Source organism: Lepidochelys olivacea (assembly GCF_965140295.1).
Source record: "Lepidochelys olivacea isolate rLepOli2 genome assembly, chromosome: 6".
In the NCBI taxonomy this organism is placed as follows: Eukaryota; Metazoa; Chordata; order Testudines; family Cheloniidae; genus Lepidochelys; species Lepidochelys olivacea.
The window spans coordinates 95,645,806-95,666,953 of NC_140416.1; the positions used below are offsets into that span (position 1 = coordinate 95,645,806).

At 47.7% G+C, this 21,148-nt stretch overlaps 1 protein-coding gene across 5 annotated transcripts in view; it reads left to right on the forward strand.

The window, feature by feature from the left end:
* Window positions 1–1,748: 1,748 nt before the first annotated feature.
* SPATA7 (spermatogenesis associated 7) overlaps window positions 1,749–21,148 on the forward strand; it is a 77,200-nt gene continuing 57,800 nt past the window's right edge. Inside the window, exons 1-2 of one of the 5 annotated variants that reach the window (XM_084629948.1) lie at window positions 1,753–1,939; window positions 2,476–2,687. Coding sequence is in view for 3 of the 5 variants with exons in the window: in XM_084629945.1 (XP_084486071.1) it covers window positions 1,900–1,939 (40 nt within the window). In the remaining 2 variants the exon portion in view is untranslated. Of the gene's footprint in view, window positions 1,940–2,475; window positions 2,688–21,148 lie in introns of all 5 variants that reach the window. The other 4 variants (XM_084629947.1, XM_084629945.1, XM_084629944.1 and 1 more) reach the window with 4 other exon arrangements.

The window sequence follows — 21,148 nt, forward strand, 5'->3', positions numbered from 1 at the left end:
TTTATCTTCCATGTCTCTTTGACATCTTATGCTCAGAAGTGAATGATTTTAATGAAACACATGAAGGTAGGGAAGAAGCAAAACTCACAGTTATTATAGCATTAATCACTCTAAATAGTCCTGATTTTTTCAGAGTAACTTCATGACCCTCTACAAATGGGGGATCAGTTAGTGAATAATGCCCTGTGGGTTACATCTTACTTATGGGACTAGAATTTCAATCGATCCTTATGTCCTTGGCACATGTGTAAACATCTGCCAGTATTATTAGCTAGTAAACCAGTGGTTTACAGCTCATATCTGTAAATTCATAACTAGCTCAACTGGTCGCTCCTCTGGGTGGGTTGAAAGTTAAATAGCATATGCAGATATCAGCCTTGGCGGGAGTGGAGCCACAGCTGGACTGGGGTGGGGGTCAGCAGCCGGGCCAGGTGCAGCTCTGTGCCGAGGCTGGGGACAGGGTCAGGCACAGGGCTGGGAGCAGGGGACACAGCTGGCGGTGGAACGGGAGCAGAGCTGGGGAGATGCTCCCTCCCCCTTTCCCTGTGGAGGGCCCCCTGGACATTTCTCCACACACCCCACAGTTTGGGGACCTCTGAACTAGAGCATAGTGTTGTGCATCCTCATCCCTCATTGAAGTCAGGCTTTGCTGGTAGTTGGACACTGCAAGAACAGGGCCTTCAGAGTCTGAAGATTCAGTTACCTATTCGTTCCCTGGAGCAGTGTTTCTCAAACTATTGTACTGTGACCCCTTTCACATAGCAAATCTCTGAGTGTGATCCCCCTTATAAATTAAAAATACTAGTTTATATATTAAAACACCATTATGAATGCTGGAGGCAAAGCAGGGTTTGGGGTGGAGGCTGACAGCTTGTGATCCCTCATGTAATAACCTCGTGACCCCCTGAGGGGTCCCGACCCCCAGTTTGAGAACCCCCGCCCTAGAGGATGATGCTCCTGATAAGGGCTGAGGCTCCCTGGAATAGCAGCGTGGGTGCAGCCTGCACTGCCACTGCCTGCGCTGCACCTGAGCTGTGTCTACTGGATGTCAGTACCCAGGACCATCAAAGTGGCACCTTCTACCAGCAGTGTTTTAGCCCAGTGGGGCCCCATCTTGGTTTGTTCTCAGTCACTACTATAATAAACATGCTAAATAATACTTCTACTACCATGGTGGGAGGTGGTCCTTCATGTGTTAATGTTATTGCTCTAGGAATGACTCTGAAAAGAAGCAACACAGCCCAGGGCCAAGAGCCCTCTCCCCCTCCCCCCAAGTGCACACAGAGCTATACACCCTTTGGATAGGGCCACTGGCTACTAAATTACCCACTGCCACAGTCTATTGTGGCTCCTAGCTACAGCCCAGAGATGGGTCAGGCAGCCCCAAACAGGGCTAGATGGGACTTTGGTGGGGAAGACAACAGGGTGTTGTACCAGCTACTAGCCCCCTCCATGGTCATGTCTGGGCCGGCTGCACCTTCTCCATCCCCCCTCCCCCTGCCCTCTCCTCTCCCCTCCCTTCTCCATCCCCCCTCCCCCTGCCCTCTCCTCTCCCCTCTCCATCCCCCCTCCCCCTGCCCTCTCCTCTCCCTGCTCCATCTCCCCTCCCCTGCCTTCTCCATCTCCCTCTTCCTCGCCTCCCTTCTCCATCCCCCTCTCCTCTCCCTTCGCCACCCCCCGCCCCCGCCCCGGGGCTGCCGGGCCTCGGGACGTAATACTCCCGGCGACGCGACCGGGTCCGTGGTCATAGCAACCCCGCATGCGGCCAGAGCGGCCCCGCCCCGGCTGGGGGGAGGAGCCGCCGCTACTCGCGAGCCGAGAGAAGGGGGCCGGGCCGGGCCGGCCGCGCGGGGGCCGGGCCGGGGCTCAGGGAGAGGAGCCTGGGGCCAGGCCAGGAGCATGGGAGTGAGGATGGAGAGCGGCAGCAGGAGGAGCCCAGGTAGCGCGGGGCCTGGCGCCCCGCGGCGGAGGGACGGGGCGGGCCTGCAGGGACTCGCCAAGGGCGAAGCCAGCTGGGCGCGGGGGCGACCTCGGCTGCAGCAACACCTTCGTCACGGGCTGGGGAAGGGGAGGGAGACCGATCGCTCCCAGCATCCATTGCTCTGCCCGCTCCGACAGGGTGGCGGGGGGGAAGCTCCCAGCATGCATCGCTCCACCTGATCTCAGGGGGCAGGCCGGGGGGGGGGGGGGGGGGCGCGCTCTCAGCACCCCTGGCTCCAGCCTGATCCCAGGGGGTGGCCCATAAGAACGGCCGTTCTGTGATCCACCAATGATCCATCGAGTCCAGCATCCTGGCTTCTGACAGAGGCCAGGGCCAGGTGCCCCAGAGGGAATGAAGAGAACAGGGCAATCACCAAGTGATCCCTCCCCTGCCGCTCAGTCCCAGCCTCTGGCAGCCACAGGCTTAGGGACACCCAGAGCATGGGGTTCTGTCCTTGATCATCTGGGCTAACAGGCTCCATGAATGTCTCTAAGGCTACATCTACACTACAGCCCGGCTCCACTCTCTGAGATCAACCCACCAGCGGTCGATTTAGGGGGTCTCGTGAAGACCTGCCAAATCGACAGCAGATCACTGTCCAGTCGACCCCTGTACTCTGCCCCGATGAGAAGAGTAAGGTGAGTCGATGGGAGAGTTTCTCCTGTTGACCCCCCACGGTGTAGACCCTGCGGTAACTTGACCTAAGGTACATCAACTCCAGCTACGTTATTTATGTCGACTTACCACAGTAGTGTAGACATAGCCTTATTCTTTTTTGAACCCAGTTATACTTTTGGCCTCCACACCATCCCCTGGCAATGAGTTCCACAGGTTGATTGTGCATTGTGTGAAGCTTTACTTCCTTTTTTTTTAAAAAAAAAAACTGCTGCCTATTAATTTAATTGGGTGACCCCTGGTTCTTGTGTTTTGTGAAGGGAATAATAGCATTTCCTTATTCAGTTTCTCCACACCATTCATAATTTTATTGTTATGATACCTCTATCATATCCTCCTCTTTAGTTGCCTCTTGTCCAAGCTGAACAGTCCCAGTCTTTATAATCTCTCCTCAGATGAAGCTGTTCCATACCCCTAATCATTTTTGTTGCCATTCTCTCTACCTTTTCCTATTCTAATCTATCTTTTTGTGTGGGGGTGACCAGCACTGCATGCAGTATTCAAGGTGTTGGCATACCACAGATTTATGTAGTGACATTATGATATTTTCAGTTTACATTAAACACTCATTAGTAGCAACATATTGGTGCCCTTTTTTTATGTTGCTCCTAAGCATGTGTTGCTGTTATGGGGAGTGTCATCTGACCAAAGGCCTATGAAAAGTAAAGGATGTTTTGGAAGGGGAGGGGCAGCCACTTTTTTTGGGGCACGGGGAGGGTGGAGTGGGGAACACCAAGTCTGGCAGAGGAACCCTGGGTTTGGCAGGGGAGCCCCCAGTAACAAAATGGATGAATGAGCTCGGCTGCCGCGGACTTCATGTTCTACCCTGATGAGGGATGTATGGCTGGGGAGGGCACCATGCACAGTCTGTGGGTGTGGGAGGGGCTGGCTCCTTACACTGACACCGGACATGGGAGGGGAAGGGGATAGATCAGTGCCCTGGAGAGGGGGATCCCCCAATCCGCCACTGCGAAACAGCACACCCACACCCTGCCACCAGCATCCAAGATAGAGGGGATAGCTCAGTGCACGGGGGTCCCTGATGCTCCCCCAACCTCTTGCAAGCCAGATGCTGAGGAAGGAGGAGACCTTCCAGCTGCGCTTCTTCTGCTCCCCTGACCCCAACTCACCTTCCCCCCCCCCCCGACAAATGTCCCCTACACATGCTGTCTACGCAGGCTCTGTCAGGCAGGGTAAGTGGACAGGGCTGTGCCCCTGAAGCTGCACTGAAGAGCCAGGGTCAGGAGGGAAGTGGAAAGATGCACCCTGTGAGTACTGGCTCCCTGTTGAACAGACCCCCCCTGTTGACTCCAGCCCCTGAGCTCAGCCCCATCTGCTTTCTCTATGCAGGCTTTGTCAGGCAGGGCAAGTGGATGGGACTGTGTGCCCTGGAGCTGTGCTGAAGGTCCAGGATCGGAAGGGTAGTGGAAAGATGAAGTTTTGTTTATTTGGGGGGGGGCGCGCTGGCGCCAATGCCTCTAAATGCCCCCCCCCATCTCCATCCTTGGATGTGATGTCACAACTGTTACTCTTATGTAGCAGCTATGTTGCTGTTACCAAGTGGTAGGGAAAATGTTCATAAGTGGCGGTTGCCACTGCCCATTCAGCAGATGTTTTCGAGTACTATCCATAAGATGCCAAGATCTCTTTCTTGCGTGGTAGCAGCTAATTTAGCCTATCCTTTTGTATGTATAGCTGGGATTATGTTTTCCAATGTGCATTGCTTTGCATTTATCAACAGTGAATTTCATCTGCCGTTTTGGTGCCCAGGCACCCTTTGTCATTCCTTTGTACCTATTCGCAGTCTGCTTTGGACTTCACTATCTTGAGTAGTTTTGTATTCCCTGCAAACTTTGCCACCTCACTGCTACCCCTTTTTCCAGATCATTTACAAATGTTGAACAGCACTGGTCCCAGTACAGATCTCCCTGCTATTTATGTCTGTGCATTTTGAAAACTGACTGTTTATTCCTGCCCTTCACTTCCTGTCTTTTAACCAGCTACTGATCCATGAGAGGACCTTGCCTCTTATCCTATGACAACTTACTTTGCTTAAGAATCTTAGGTGAGGGATCTTGTCAAAAGCTCTCTCAAAGTTCAAGTACACTATATCTACTCAATCACCATTGTCCACATGTTTGTTCCCCCCACCCCCAATAATTCTACTAGGTTGGTGAAGCATGACTTCCTTTTACAAAAGCTGTGTGGACTCTTCTCCAACAAATCATGTTCATCTAGGTGTCTGTTAATTCTGTTCTTTACTACAGTTTCAAACACTATCTGGTTCAGAAGTTAGACTTACCCAGTCTGTAATTGCCAAGATCGCCTCTGGACCTTTTTTAAAAAGTTGGCATTACATTAGCTATCCTCGAGTCATTTAGTACAGAATCTGATTTAAATGATAGGTTATGTATCACAGTTAGTAGTTCTGCAGTTTCATATTTGAGTTCCTTCAGAACTCTTGGGTGAATGCCATCTGGTCTTGGAGACTTATTACTGTTTAATTTATCAATTTGTTGCAAAACCTCCTCTATGGATTCATCAGTCTGGGACAGCTCCTCAGATTTGTCACCTAAAAAGAATAACTCAGGTGTGGGAATCTCCCTCATGTCCTCTGCAATAAAAGCTGATGCAGAGATTTCATTTAGCTTTTCTGCAACAACCTTGTCTTCCTTGAGTGCTCCTTTAGCACCTCAATCATCCAGTGGCGCTACTGACTTTTTTTGGCAGGCCTCCTGCATCTGAAGTACTTAAACAAATTGCTGTTAGTTTGTGTCTTTTGCTAGTTGCTCTTTTTTTGGCCTGCCCTGTCAAGGTTCCTCCCCCACTCTGAACTCTAGGGTACAGATGTGGGGACCTGCATGAAAAACCTCCTAAGCTTATCTTTACCAGCTTAGGTCAAAACTTCCCCAAGGTACAAAATATTCCCCCCCGTTGTCCTTGGACTGGCCGCTACCACCACCAAACTAATACTGGTTACTGGGGAAGAGTTGTTTGGATGCGTCTTTCCCCCCAAAATACTTCCCAAAACCCTGCACCCCACTTCCTGGACAAGGTTTGGTAAAAAGCCTCACCAATTTGCCTACGTGACTACAGACCCAGACCCTTGGATCTTAAGAACAATGAACAATCCTCCCAACACTTGCACCCCCCCTTTCCTGGGAAATGTTGGATAAAAAGCCTCACCAATTTGCATAGGTGACCACAGACCCAAACCCTTGGATCTGAGAACAATGAAAAAGCATTCAGTGTTTTACAAGAAGACTTTTAATAAAAAAATAGAAGTAAATAGAAATAAAGAAATCCCCCCTGTAAAATCAGGATGGTAGATATCTTACAGGGTAATTAGATTCAAAAACATAGAGAACCCCTCTAGGCAAAACCTTAAGTTACAAAACAGATACACAGACAAATAGTTATTCTATTCAGCACAATTCTTTTCTCAGCCATTTAAAGAAATCATAATCTAACACATACCTAGCTAGATTACTTACTAAAAGTTCTAAGACTCCATTCCTGTTCTGTCCCTGGCAAGAGCAGCATACAGACAGACACGGACCCTTTGTTTCTCTCCCTCCTCCCAGCTTTTGAAAGTATCTTGTCTCCTCATTGGTCATTTTGGTCAGGTGCCAGCGAGGTTACCTTTAGCTTCTTAACCCTTTACAGGTGAGAGGAGCTTTCCCCTGGCCAGGAGGGATTTCAAAGGGGTTTACCCTTCCCTTTATATTTATGACATGCCCAATTATACTTTTACACTTAACTTGCCAGAGTTTATGCTCTTTTCTGTTTTCCTACCTGTACTTTGTCACCTTCTATCCTCTCCTTTTTATTAGGATATAGAGAATCCCCAGAAATAAATCCTTCCCTAAGGGATGTCTCTGTCCAAACCATGTGGTCCTCCACACTTGTCGGCTTTCCCCCAGCCTTAAGTTTAAAAATTTCTTTACAATCTTTTTAATTTTACATGCCAGCAGTCTGATTCTGTTTTGGTTTAGGTGGAGCCCATCCTCCTGTATAGGTTCCTCTTTTCCCAAAAGATAGGGTGACCATATCTTTCAAAGAAGAAACAAGACCCCACCCTTGCTGTTGCCAGTTGCTGGAACCCTGCCCCCACCCTGTGCCAGGCTGTTGCCCAGTCGCTGGAACCCTGTAGGGGGTCCACATGCTGGAATTCTGCTTTCCCCTACCCAACCCCATCTCCGCTTGCCCCCTCTACACCACACCCAACTTTTTTGACCAAAGTGGTCATTTGTCCTATTTGCTCTTGCCAAGTGAGCAAGAGCAAATAGGACAAAATGCCTCCTTTGGGGGGAGGGGAGAGGAGTTGGGACAGCTGAGATAGGGCTTAAAAAAGGGACTCTCCTGGCCAAAATGGGATGTTTGGTCACCCTACCAAAAGGTTGCCCAGTTACTAAAATGCTCCTCCCTTTACCATTATCTCATCCACATGCTGAGACCTGCAGTTCTGCCTGTCAGAATGGCCTTGCATGTGGAACTGGAAGCATTTCAGAGAATGATATGGAGGTCCTGGACTTTAATCTCTTACCTCACAGCCTAAATTTGGCCTCCAGGATCTGTCTCCTTCCTTTCCTTTTGTCATTGGTACCTACATTTACCACAGTCACCAGCTTTTCCCCAGCAATGCACATAAGTCTCTCTAGCTGTCTTGAGAGATCTGCCACCTTCACATCCAGCAGGGAATTCACCATGTGGTTCTCCCAGTCATCACAAACCCAACTATGTATATTTCTAATAATTGAATCCCCCATTACTATTATTTGTCTCTTCCTAATAACTAGGGTCCCCTCCCCTGGAAGGGTATACTCAGTGCTAGATGATATCCTCAGTTGCAGAAGGGTCCCAACTGACGGACTATTGCCCTCCAGTTCAGTTTGATGTTCTCTTTCCCAAGACTAGCATCCTCTTTAATAGCACAGAGACTGTCAGACAGTGGGTGGGACTGCTCTGTGTCTTGGAAAGTCTTGTCTATGTACCTCTGTCTCCCTTAACTCCCATCATGCATCAGTCCATCCAATCCTAGGGGCAGCCCCATACGGGGAGAGCTGTCAGCATGCATCACTCAGCCCTGATCCCATGGGGCAACTCCCTTGGAGGAGAGCTCACAGAATGTACCACTCCACCTTAATCCCAGAGGGCAGCCCCCTGGGGAGAAGGCTACGAGTATACCTTGCTCCACCCTGATCCCATGGCACAGCCCCGTAGGCAGAGAGCTCCAGCATACCATACCCTAACGTGATTTCATGGAGCTGAAGCATGTTGAAGGGAGTCTGCCAGCTTGAATTCCATTCAGTATCAAAACTGAAGTTAAAAGTAGTTTCAGATAATACTATACTTGCCCCGAGTCCCTTTGTCAATTTTTTTAGCTTTTCAATCACATTTTCCAATTTTTTTTAAATGGCACAAAGGTCCACATAGATCAGATTGCAAAACAGATACCCTAGTGACTGCAATGCATATAAGCAGCTAATGAAATGAAGCATTGTGTGCGCTTAACTTTATGCACTGTGATTAGTTAAGTTGACTGCAAAGGGACTACATCAGCACATAAAGTTCAGTATGCACATAAGTCTTTGCAGGATCAGGGCCTTAGCAGATCTGCTTTATAATAATAAATGTACATGTGTTTTTAATGTTAAAAAGTGCTAATATGGTAAAGATTTGAGTTTCTCACTAATAACCACAGTTTTCAGTGTTCAGACTCTCAGGGTATTATTAATTGTTTATGATGGAAATAAAAATATAACTTGGATTCTGATTCAATTTTCTTGGCTTTGAGGTTTTTGGACAAGTTCTAATTTACAAATAAGAGGCTTTAGAAATTTAAAAATTATTCTTTACATGGATTTAATCCTTTGTGACCTGATCCTGCAAACACTTACGCACATGCTAACTTTACTTCTGAGAATAGTCCCATTGGCATATATGGGACAAAACAAAAGGAGTAAAGTTAAACACATCTATGTTTACAGGATCAGGCCCTAGCTGTTTTTAAAATGCTCAAGATGTTTTTAGATCTAAAACAACAACATGTGCTATTTCCTAGCCATCTTTTGTGACAATTGTAAAATGAGGGTAGTACTAAACCATGGCTACTACACTATTCAGCACCATGCTGAAGTGCCATAGTGATATACAAGTAAGTTCAAGTCAACAGGGATGACATTACATTATCATGCAGTATATCAGTGGTGTCAGTTCAAATCTATGGTGACACTGACAAGATGATTTTTCTGCAGACATTGTTTTGCTATCAAAACCACAGTTTTAATGTGAGTTTTAAGAATACTTAGAAAAATGAAATTTGGTGCAGAAAAATACTATCTGTGCCCAAGATTTTTAGTATTACGTTCTCTATAAGGTACTCTCAAAATGTTTTACCTGCAGATTACTCACTCAGTATAAAGAAGATCCACTTACAGGCTCACTTCCTTCCCAAATCCTCCTCCATCTCTTACTATTGATTCTCAAATAGTTTTTCTGTGGGCCCATAAGGATTCTGTGGGGTTCTAGTTGTCCAGAGCTTCAGCTGAGACTAGTAGTCTGTAAGATTTAGTCTTCCATCTGTGCAGTGGTATTTGCATGAGTTACTCCCGCTAGTGTGAGTTTAAGATATGTTACAAGCATGGAACAATTAGACCCTTCTATTTTCTATACAATTTTACACTTATTCCATATATCAAATGGGACTTCTGTTCACGTCAATGGGAATTTTGGGTAGAGATCAAGCTTTAGGATATTGCCTTAGGTTATGTTATATTATTTAGTGGTGTGGAATTCTTCAGGACAATATGATGGAATGTCTTGGCACAGTTCAAACAAGGGTATGGCTTCTTGCCCTATAAAAATGTAAAATAGGGTTGAAATATAGGGTAGTTGGTTCTTTTTCCCCCCAGGATTAATTTGAAAAGAACATGGTTCACTTTTTAAAATTCCAGGTACAGAATTAAACCCAACATTTACTGTACTGATCCCAGAAGCCGGTTAGGTTAGTCACAGATTCGTGTTATTTATGGCCGTATAAGGAATATAATCATCCAAATAAAAATAATTTAAAGCTAGTAGTCTACATTAGGTTCTTTATCTTCCACGGCCTTTGCTGGGCACATTTCTGAGCAGAAATAAAATGGTAGGCTTATTGCTTATCAATGACACACAAGTGTGCCATTACTCTGTTACGGCAACACAGAAATCATTTAATTACCACAAGGATATTGCTATATTTCTGTAATTTGAATGGGCTTCAAAGTGTACCAAACAAAAATACTTCATTTATTCATAAGTAACACCAGCCCTTTCAGTTCCTTCCATCAGTGTAGATACTGACACTGCTCTGATCTAACTATGAGCTGGAAGGGCATTCAGAGTATTTACATTCAAATATGACCACTTGTGCTGCTTGTGTATCTCTCTGTATAACACTTTGCTAACAAATAGGTTTTAAACTGGAGCAGGACAATCATATCCTAGGACTGTGAGTTTTTGGAGCAATTTTGATTTCTGAAAATGTTCATTGGCCAGTCAGGGCAGTGGAATAATGAATTAGTGATGTTTAAGGGGAAAAAGCAGTCAGAGGCTTAGAAGTAATGTTTTAAAGATAAAGCCATACTTTAGACATAGTCAGGAGAGTTTTCCATTTTGGGGGCAACTCTACCTTAGGCTTCTGTTCAGCAAAACACTTACAAGTGTATTTAATCATGTGAGTAATCCAATCCCAATGCAGCAAAGCACCTAAATTTGTGCTAAAATTAGAGTATGAGTAGTTTCATTGAATTTCAAAGACACTACTAGGGAGACAAGGTGGGTGAGGTAATATCTTTTAGTGGAAACAAAATAAACTACTGACCGGTCCAAGTTAAACATGCGCTTAAGTGCTTTTTGAATTGGGGACCTAAATTATCAAACCATATCCACCATTGCCCCCCATTTCCCATTCAGCTGTTGTGGCAGAGCTCCAACCTTGTCCCCAGGGGGTCCCATGCTTCCAGGTGGTTTATGCTAGCTTTAGAGGCTCTCTGCAACCCTCCACATAGCCCTTCTCTCTCTAGGGCCAGGGATACAGTCTACTGAGCCCTTTTCATCATAAGCCAGCAATGGAGGTTGGTGAGAATTCCCAGTCTCTGTTGCTCCTACAGCCTCATGCCAAAACAGTTTAGCCTCCTGTCCTGACAGGGGCCTGTTTTCCCCTCCCAGGAGGTGTTTCTGTGGTGGTGGGTTGGGGGGAACCTAGGCCCACCCTCTTCTCTGGGTTCCAACCCAGGGACCCTAACGATGGCAGCCAACCTTTTACTGCCAGAATTGCTACATTTCCCTACATTCTTCCCCACAGCTCTCCTGCTTTTCCCTTACCAATGACTTGAGGGTATCTTCATTAACCAGCCCTTCAACCACACTTCCTCTCCTCTAGCTCTCTCTCTCTGCCTGACTTGAATGATCCCTTTTATATTATCAGAGGGGCTTAATTAGAGTCAGGTGGTCACATTAGCTTAATGGCCTCACCTGACTCTTTGCAGGTTAATTGGAGTCAGGTGTTCTCGTTAGCCTGGACCAGCCCCTGCTCTGGTCAGTCAGGGAACAGAAAACTGTTAATCCAGTGCCCAGTATATCTCGACTGTGCTGAACCCAACTGGCCTGGGTCTATCACAATGTGCATTTCCTAAACTGCAGTGAGCCTGGGCTGCTTCAACTCTGCTGTGGATTAAGAGTACATTCAAGTCAGGGGAGGTGTGTTAATGCAGTGAGAACCAGCGCAAGTGCTCATTTAGGACTGAATCCTGTAAAGTGCTTTTTACTCTCTACTCTTACTGAATTGCAGACATTTAGCACCTCACTGAGTCAGGCCTTCAGGTAATGTGCCAGTCACTAGCATGCTAGTGTATACTATGGGGCCTAGTCTACACCTAAAACTTAGGTCAACCTAGCTACATTGCTCAGGGATGTGAAAAATTTACACAGCTGGGAAACATAGTTAAGCCAACCTAAGGCCTGATGCAGACACCACTAGGTCGATGGAAGAAATCTTCTGTCTACCTAGCTACCACTTCTTGGGGAGGGTTGGGGGTAGAGGTGGATTAAAGTGATTGGGAAAACCTTTCTGTTGCTGTAGCAGGCATCATCAGGCTTGTCTATGCTTAGAACACTACAGCGGCACGACTCAGCACTTCAGTATAGACATTGCCTACACTGACAGGAGGAGTTCTTCTGTCGGTGTTGGTAATCCATCTCTCTGAGGCTATGACTACACTAGCACTTTTGTCGGTATAATTTATATGTTTCAGGGATGTGAAAATAAAAACCCTTTGAGCAACATAAGTTACACCAACAGAAGCATCAGTGTGGACAGCACTGTGTCGGAGGGAGCCACTTGTTGGAGGTGATTTAATTAGGTCGACGGGAGAGCTCTCTCCTGTCTGCGTACAGCAGCTACACGAGTGATCTTACAGTAGCACAGCTGCATTGGTACAGCTGTGCCACTGTAAACTTGCTAGTGTGGACGTGACTTGAAAAGCAGTAGCTGGATTGACAGAAGAAGTCTTTCGTTGACCTAGTGCTGTCTACACAGAGACTTAGATCATCTTAACTACGTCGCTCAAGGGTGTGGATTTTTCACACTCCTGAGTGACGTAGTTATGCTGACCTAATTTTCTAATGTAGATCAGGCCTACACTACATGCTACAGTGGCAAAGCTGAGTGCCGTAGCTGTGCCACTGTAGGGTCTGTAGTGTAAAGAAGCTGCTAATGTATTAGGCTATGCCTAAACTGAAAATGCTACAGGATAGACTCTCGCTACAGTGATGGGAGGGGTTCTTCCTGATGACTTAGCACTGTCTGCGTCGGGGGTTAGGTCAGCATAGCTATGTTTCTGAGGTATGGCTTTCTCACATCCATGAGAGACGTAGCTGTGCCAATGTAAGCTTTCGTTGTAGACCAGCCCTTAGTGCTCCTACACATTGAGGTAGAGCAGTCAGAAGAATGATTACGATTTACTGATGCTTGTGTTCCTGAGGGTATGTCTACATTGGTAGAGTTATGGCACCAGCAGGTACAGCGCCGCTCAGAGAGCACTGAAAGGAAGCCACTGTTGTGTGTTCACACTCTCAGCTGCCTGAGCAATAGCATGTTCACACTTGCGGCACTTGCAGCGGTATTCGGAGCGGTGCAGTCTGGGCAGCTATCCCACAGAGCATCTCTTCCTCTTCTGCCACTAAGAGTTGCAGGAAGGCAGAGGGGGCCCCGAGGCATCCTGGGTCCTGTCCCAATGCCCCGTGATGCATTGCTTCGCATCCCAGCAATCCCTGTGCTTCCATCTACATTTGGCGCCATCTTTCAACAGTTTGTGTACTGCGCCCGCTGCCTCTTCGGTCTGCAGGAATGCATCCCACACTGTTGAGCAATATGGTGCTCACTCTGACTAACACATCATGAGTGGCAGTGGAGTTATTCCTTAAACTACAAAGGCAAGAGGAGTTTGACATTGATCTCGCCATGTGTAGTAGCTGTGACATTAGATTGCTTGTGGCATTCATGGAGGTGCTGACCACAGTGGAATGCCACTTTTGGGCTCGGGAAACAAGCACTGAGTGGTGGGATCACATCGTCATGCACATCTGGGATGATGAGCAGTGGCTGCAGAACTTTCACATGAGGAAAGCCGCATTTATGGGACAGTGTGATGAGCTCGCCCCAGCTCTGCGGCACAAGGACATGAGAATGGGAGCTACCCTGTCGTTGGAGAAGCGCGTGGTAATTGCACTGTGAAAGCTGGCTACTCCAGACTGCTACCGATCGGTTGCTAACCAGCTCAGAGTTGGAAAGTCGACTGTTGAACGTGTATTGACTGAAGAGTGCAGGGCCATTAATCACATCCTGCTCCGAAAGACCATGACTCTGGACAATGTGCGTGACATTGTGGATGGCTTTGCACAAATGGGCTGCCCTAACTGCGGAGGGGGCGATAGATGGCACACATATTCCAATTCTGGCACCAGACCACCTAGCCACCGAGTACACTAATCGGAAGGGGTATTTGTCTATGGTTCTCCAGGCGCTTGTGGATCACTGTGGGCGTTTCACGGACATTAACACAGGCTGGTCCGGAAAGGTGCATGACTCACGCATCTTTCAGAACACTGGCCTGTTCAGGAAGCTGCAAGCAGGGACTTTCTTCACAGACCAGAAGGTCACCAAAGGGGAAGTTGAAATGCCTGTTGTGATCCTGGGAGATCCTGCCTACCCCTTAATGCCATGGTTTATGAAGCCATACACAGGGAACCTTGACAGCAGCAAGGAGCGGTTCAACAAAAGGCTGACCAAGTGCAGAATGACTGTTGCGTGTGCTTGTAGCCATTTAAAGTCCCACAAGCGCTGCCTATATGGGAGGCTGGACCTGGCTGATGACAATATTCCTATGCTTATAGTTGCATGCTGTATGCTCCATAATATTTTTGTGAAGGGAAGGGTGAAAGCTTCACTCACGGCTGGAACGCTGAGGCTCAGCTCCCGGAGGCAGAATTTGAACAACCAGAGACTAGGGCTATTAGAGGGGTGCAGCGCGGGGTCATAAGGATGCTTTGAGGCAGCAATTTGAAGATGAACGGCACTAATATTTTGTTGCTATGCTCTGGAGTGCAGTGCTTGTAATACTAGGAGATGATTGAGATTGGTGCATGTGATGCACTGTGAAGGTTTAAGAAAATTGCCTGTTGCTTTGCAGGGCTCTGTTTGCTTTAAATTATTGGAATAAAGATTGCTTTCAAACCAAACAATTCTCTTATTAAGAAACAACAACCAGAGAAGAGAGAGAAACAGAAAAACACATCAGCACTGTGGGGAATGGGGGAAGGAAGGGTCCCAGGAGGAGTGGGGGTCCAGGGACAGTTAAAGATTTGTGTATGTCCAGGTATCATATGCAGCATTGTCCTTTGGAGTACAGTGCAGCAGGTACTGTACTTCAGCAGGGCTAAACTGCAGAGGGATGGGTGCTGAGTGCAGAGGCTACTGGGAGTCTGCAGCGCTGGACTGTGACGAGGAAGGAGTGGAATGAAGCAGGTACAGGCTGGAGCCAGGAGGTTGATAAGAGTGTATTGGTGGTGTCTGCGGGGGTGCGTGGGAAAGAGTTTTGTGACAGCGGCTGCCGGGGAGGGCAGGTGCAGAGCTGCTTGGTTTGCAGTGCTCGTAGTGCCTGGAGCGTGTCCACTTGGCACTCCATAATGTTTAAGAGCCGCTCTGGGGCTTCGTCCTGGCGTGCCATATTCTCCTTTCGGTCCCTCTTCTCACTGTCCCACCATTCCTTCAGTTCTTGTTTTTTGGCTGCAGAGTGCATCATGACATCACGCAGGAAGTCCTCTTTAGTTCTTCGTGGCCGCTTTCTAATTCTGCGCAGCCGTTCAGCCGGCGATAACAAAGAGGGAGGCTGGACTCCAAAGGTCATATCTGTGAAGCCAAAATGTAACATTTTAAAGAAGCAGTATTGTTTGCAACACACACACCACTGATTCAGTGATTTAAAGCACAGCCGCTATTCACATACTTGTCACTAACTGGCTGACCCCAGGCAAGCACACATGAGCCACAAGATCCTAAAAATGGTGAGTAACCACAGGGGTAGGGGAAATCAGTGTTCCAGGACTGTACTGTATACTTGGCATGTGGCTCTTGGGGAGAGCCAGCACTGTAGGGGGGGGCTTATAATCATTCCTGTCCCCACATTTTCCACTGGCTGTGTTCATTATGGAAGAAATCTCGTTGCTGAGGGTGAGCAGGGACAAGGGAAGGTCTTTTCCAAGACTACACCTTCCGCCCTAGCCCTTATGCAGCTTGCCTCTGTGCAGCAATGGTGTCCAGCCCCCCACCCCTCAGTGACAGCAGAGTGGTGCGGGAGCGTTACCCTTCATGGGGCAAGAAACGAGGCAGCTCTGCCAAAGAACCTGTGGCAGCAGATTGCCCAGTATCTCCATGAGAGTTTTGAGGAGATCTCTGAGGCAGATTCCCGTGAAGTGAGGGAGTCAATCAGCACCCTCTTCCACCTCTCAGACTAGGCATGTGGTTGTACATGCATCATACAGACTCAAGCCTGCTTTCTGCAACCGTCCTGCCCCCAACAACTCCCTTCAGCGATTCCCAAAGTCAAAGCCACTTACCAGGGGCCTCCTCTCCTGTTTGTGCTTCGCCAAGCTCCGACAGCTGTGACTGGCTAGCCTCCTCCGGGGTAGAGAAGAGCTCCTGGCTGCATGCATCTCTGACCTCCAAGTCATCCTCTGCCTCTGGGTCCCCCTCCTCCTCCACATCCTCTTCCAAGATTTCCTCTTCCTGGCTTGGTCCACTCTCAACTGGCATGCGAGCCACCGAAGTATCCACAGTGGCCTTTGCAGTGGAGGTGGGGTCACCACCACATATCGCATCCAGCTCTTTGTAGAACCGGCAGCTCATGGGCGCAGCACTGGAGCGGCAGTTTGCCTCCCACGCCTTGTGGTAGGCGTTCCGGAGCTCCTTCACTTTGACCCTGCACTGCAGCGTGTCCTGGTCTTGGCCCCTTTCTGTCATACATTGTGAAATCTGTCTGTAGGTATCAAAATTCCTACAGCTGGAGCGCAGCTGGGACTGGACAGCCTCCTCTCCCCAAATGCTGATGAGGTCCAGCAGCTTAGCATTGCTGCAAGCGGGGGATCACCTGGTGCGTGGAGCAGGCATGGTCACCTGGAAAAAGGCGCTGAGACCTCTGCATGCGTCATTGAGCAAACAGGAAGGGGATTTTCAAAATTCCAAAGGAATTTACAGGAATTTACAACTTCCCCAGTCAGCGAACTAAAGCTTTTAATTAGGAAAAAAATTGTAATGAATTTTTTCAAGATTTGCTGATTTCATATAAAAAAGACTCTTTTGGTGTCCTTTTGTTTGAGTCAGTTTAACACAGGGGCGGGCAAACTTTTTGGCCCGAGGGCCGCATCAGGTTTCTGAAACTGTATGGCAGGCTGGTTAGGGGAGGCTGTGCTTCCCCAAACAGCCAGGCGTGGCCCAGCACCCACCCCCTATCAGACTCCCCCTGCTTCTCACCCCCTAACAGCGCCCCCAGGAGTCCTGCCCCATCCAACCCCCCCATTCCCTGATGGCCCCCTGGGACCCCTGCTCCATCCACACACATCCCCTGCTCTCTGTCCCCTGACCACCCCTGGAACCTCCATCCCTAACTGCCCCCTGCCGCCCCATCCAACCACCCCTTCTCCCTATCCCCTGACCGTGCCCGGAACCCCCACCCTGACTGCCCCCTGCCGCCCCATCCAATCTCTCCTCTCATTCCTGACGGTCCCCCTCCACCAGGATCCCTGCCGCCATTCAACCCCCATGTTCCCCACCCTCTGACCGCCTCAACCCCTATCCACACCCCCGGCCCCTGACCACCCTCCGAACTCCCCTGTCCTCTGTCCAACGCCTCCTGCTCCCTGCCCCTTGCTGTGCTGCCTGGAGCACCGGTGGCTGGCGGCGCAGTGGCATCACAACAGACGGCTGCGCCACGCAGCACAGAGCACTGGGTCAGGCCGGGCTCTGCAGCTGCACTGCCCAGGAGCTCACAGCCCTGCCGCCCAGAGCCTTGCGCCGGCTGCACAGTGAGCTGAGGCTGCGGGGGAGGGGGACAAGTGGGAGGGGGGCCAGAGCTCAGGGGCCAGGCAGGAGGGTCCCGCGGGCCATAGTTTGCCCACCTCTGGTTTAACACAAGGTTATTTCATTCATCATATTACTTTCTAATCAATCAATCAATCAATCAGTTAGTGTTATTTTGCTTTTTGTTTGGGATTTTTTTTTAACTGTAAAACATAAATATCTTTCAGTTTGTTCATTTTACATTGTTTATGCAATGTGTTAGTAGGTTATTTGTCTTGGAGCACTGAGAGAACTAGCACACTGTTGGGCATTAGTAGTAGATGTAAAGAAGAGCTTCCTGCATGTAATTCAGCATGCCTATTAATAGTACCTGTCTAGTTAATGGACTACATAGCGTTACCATGGTACATATGGCAGACACTGATATCTGTTGTAGGAAGCACATCACTTTCATAACATTCCAGTTTTACATCCACTGTAGTTGATTACATGCAAAATTCAAACACAGCAAAATTGGAATTTCATTTTAAATGCATATTATTGAATTTTTTTGGTATTGAATATGTTTTGTTCAAAAAGTCTAGGAAATTACAAGAACTCTCATCCGGCAAACACCGCTCATCTCATATTAAATTATAAAGTTAACTGCATTAAAGTCAGATTAATGATCAAATCTTTGTCACATCAAAGTCAATGGGCGTTTTGTCACTGACTTCACTGAGACCAGAATTTGGTCCAGGATGCTTGTATTCAGTTTGCATAAACAAAAAAAATCATAGATAAGACCACTATGTGCTCAATTTTGCCTTTGATTTTAAAAACAGTTTTTGTAGCTTCAAAAGTAGGTGCAGGCTCTTTTCACTTTGCTTCCCATAGGACAGCCACAAACAAGCCTAGTACCTAATTTTCAAATGAAATGGAGCTTTTTCAAAGCTGTCATTGCATCTGGCTGGCTCTTAAAGTGAATGATTACAAAATGGCATGTAGGAGTTGAATAATCCCTCAGGAGACCACAAAACCTTGCAGACTTCTTCTATGCATGTGTCCCATGTTTTTCTAAATGATAAAGTGAAATCATCATGCTAGTATAAGTAGAAGTGGTAAACTCCTGGGCTTACATCTTGCTTATTAAGGCCATGTCTACACTACCACTTATGTTAGCAAAACTTTTGTCTCTCAGGGGTGTGAAAAAACATCCCCTCTTGGTGACATAAATTTCGCCAGCATAAGCGCTCTTGTGCACTGCACTATGTCAGTGGGAGAGCGTCTCATGCCTACATAGCTACTGCAACTCATTGAGCTGGTTTTATTTTGTCAACTGGAGAACTCTCTCCCCTCAGCATATGCGGCTACACGAGTGCTCTTACAGCGGCACAGCTGTACTGAGTGCCACTGTAAACTTGTAAGTGTAGACATGGCCTAAGTTTCAGGACAATACAAATTTTTGTGGACAATTTATAAATCCTATTATAGGGCCTGAGTTTGAAATGCTGACCGACCCTTAATTATTGTAGTAGTCAGATACACGTTACTCTGTCCCTTCAGCATTCCTTCTCAAAAACAGATTCCGGGACAAATTCTTTCCACTTTATTCACTCAAGTAGTCCTATTGAAGACCTTGGGATTGGGAATGTGAAGGCTCAGCCCTAGGTTTGTGAGGTCCTGTGCAAGATACTTGAGAAGAGGTTGGATTGGTCTGTTAGAATTCTGTAATCTCTCTTTCATATAGGAGGTAGAAGGAAAGGATTTCAACAGCTGGTAGATGATGATGGATCAGGGGGATGGAGAAGACCTGGGGTCCATATTTATCTTTCAAGGTTGCGGAGGGAATCAATGAAGGTGGCTGTACTTGCCAAGATGAACACTAACAAAGATGCACTGCTCCCCTTCCCACTCCCATAAAGTACAGGGCCGTATCAGCCATTCAGTTAGCACATGGCTAGGATTAGCCTACAGTCTATGGGGAGAGTGTATACAAGTCTATATGCCTGCTCCTGTTCCTTGTCAGAAGTATTCCATGAAGCACTGTGCTATAATGACCACTTTGGAGCACTGCAGAAACCAATTCAAAAAATTCCATCATATCGAAGGAACAAAGACCTAAATGTGCAGTTATAGGAAAGAATAAGTGTCAGAAGGTTCAATGGCAGGAAGGGGGATTTAAATCACTAAATTTTAAGAAAATGACTTAAATCATGATGAAGTTCGTAAAAATAATTTGATAATCTGTGCTAATGCAACTTTAGATTTCAAAATGTAATTGTAGATGGGAATCATCCAGCGAGGGTGTCTCTGGAGGGATCCCACTAGCATCTGTTCTTGGCCTAGTGCCATTCAGTATCTTTATCCATGTTGTGGAAGGAAATATAAAATCATTTCTGGTAAAGTTTTCAGGTGGCATAATAAGTGGTGGAATGGCAAATAATAATTGTGGGGACAGGCAAGTTATACAGAGTGATCTGGATTGCATGGTAAACTGGGCTCACTTGAACAAATTTGTGTTTTAATACAGCCAAATGAAAGGTCATATATACATCTTGGAACAAAGAATGTGGGTCAGACATGGGGTGGGGGGGACGTACTGTATTTTGGAAATCAGACATTCAGGAAAGAATGTAGGGATCATTTTAGATTATCATCTGTACATGATTTACTAGTGCACTGTGGTGGCTAAGGAAGCATATTAAATCTTTGGATAGGTAAACAGGGGAGTATCAAATAGACGTAGGGATGTGTTATTTACCAGTGCATATGGCATTAATGAGACCATTACTGGAATATCATGTCTCGTACTGTGTCCCATTCTGGTTCCACTATTTGGAAATAATGCAGAAAAGAGCTTTGAGAATGATTTGCGGCCTGGAGAATCTGCCTTACAGTAAGAGATTAAGCCCAGTCTGTTTGATTTGTGCAAGATAAGGTTAAGAGGGAGTCTATCATGATGTATATAAATGTGTACCCAGGGAAAAGATTCTGATAATAAAGTGCTCTTTACTTTAGCAGACAAAGGCATAAGAAAATCCAATGACTGGATGCTGAATCTAGATAAATTCAGACTGGAAATAAATTGTACATTTTTAACGGACCTGTGTTATACAGGAGATCAGACAGGATGATTAACATGGTCCCTTCTGGCCTTAAAACTGCTGAAACAGAGAGTAGAGTTAACCATGGAAATAGGGTTGCCAACTTTCTAATCGCACAAAACCGAACACCCTTGCCCTACCCCTTCTCTGAGGCCCCGCCCACCCCATCCCTTCTCTGAGGCCCCGCTCCCCACTCACTCCATCCCCCCTTCCTCTGTCGCTCGCTCTCCCCCATACTCACTCACTTTCACCGGGCTGGGGCAAGAGGTTGGGGTGCAGGAGGCGGTGAGGGCTCCAGGTCGGGGTTCAGGCTCCAGGGTGGGGCTGGGGATGAGGGGTTTGGGGTGTGGATGGGGGCTCAGGGCTGGGGCAGGAGATTGGGGTGCAGGAGGGAGTGTGGGCTCTGGCTGGGCGGTATTTACCTCAGATGGCTCCCAGCCTGGCAGCTCAGCGGGGCTAAGGCAGGCTCCCTGCCTGCCCTGGCTTCACGCAGCTCCCAGAAGCGGTGGCATATCCCAACTCCGGCTACTAGGCAGAGGGGCCAGGGGCCTCTGCGCACTACCTGCACCTACAGTCGCTGCCCCCACAGCTCCCATTGGCCGTGGTTCCTGACCAGTGGGAGCTGCAGACCTGGCATTTGGGGTCGGGGCAGCACATGGAGCCCCTGTGGCCACCTCTGCACTTAGGAGTCGGACATGCCAGCTGCTTCCAAGAGCTGCATGGAGCCAGGGCAGGCAGGGAATCTGCCTTAGCCCCCCCGTTGCACTGCCATCTGAAGTTTTAGTGGCC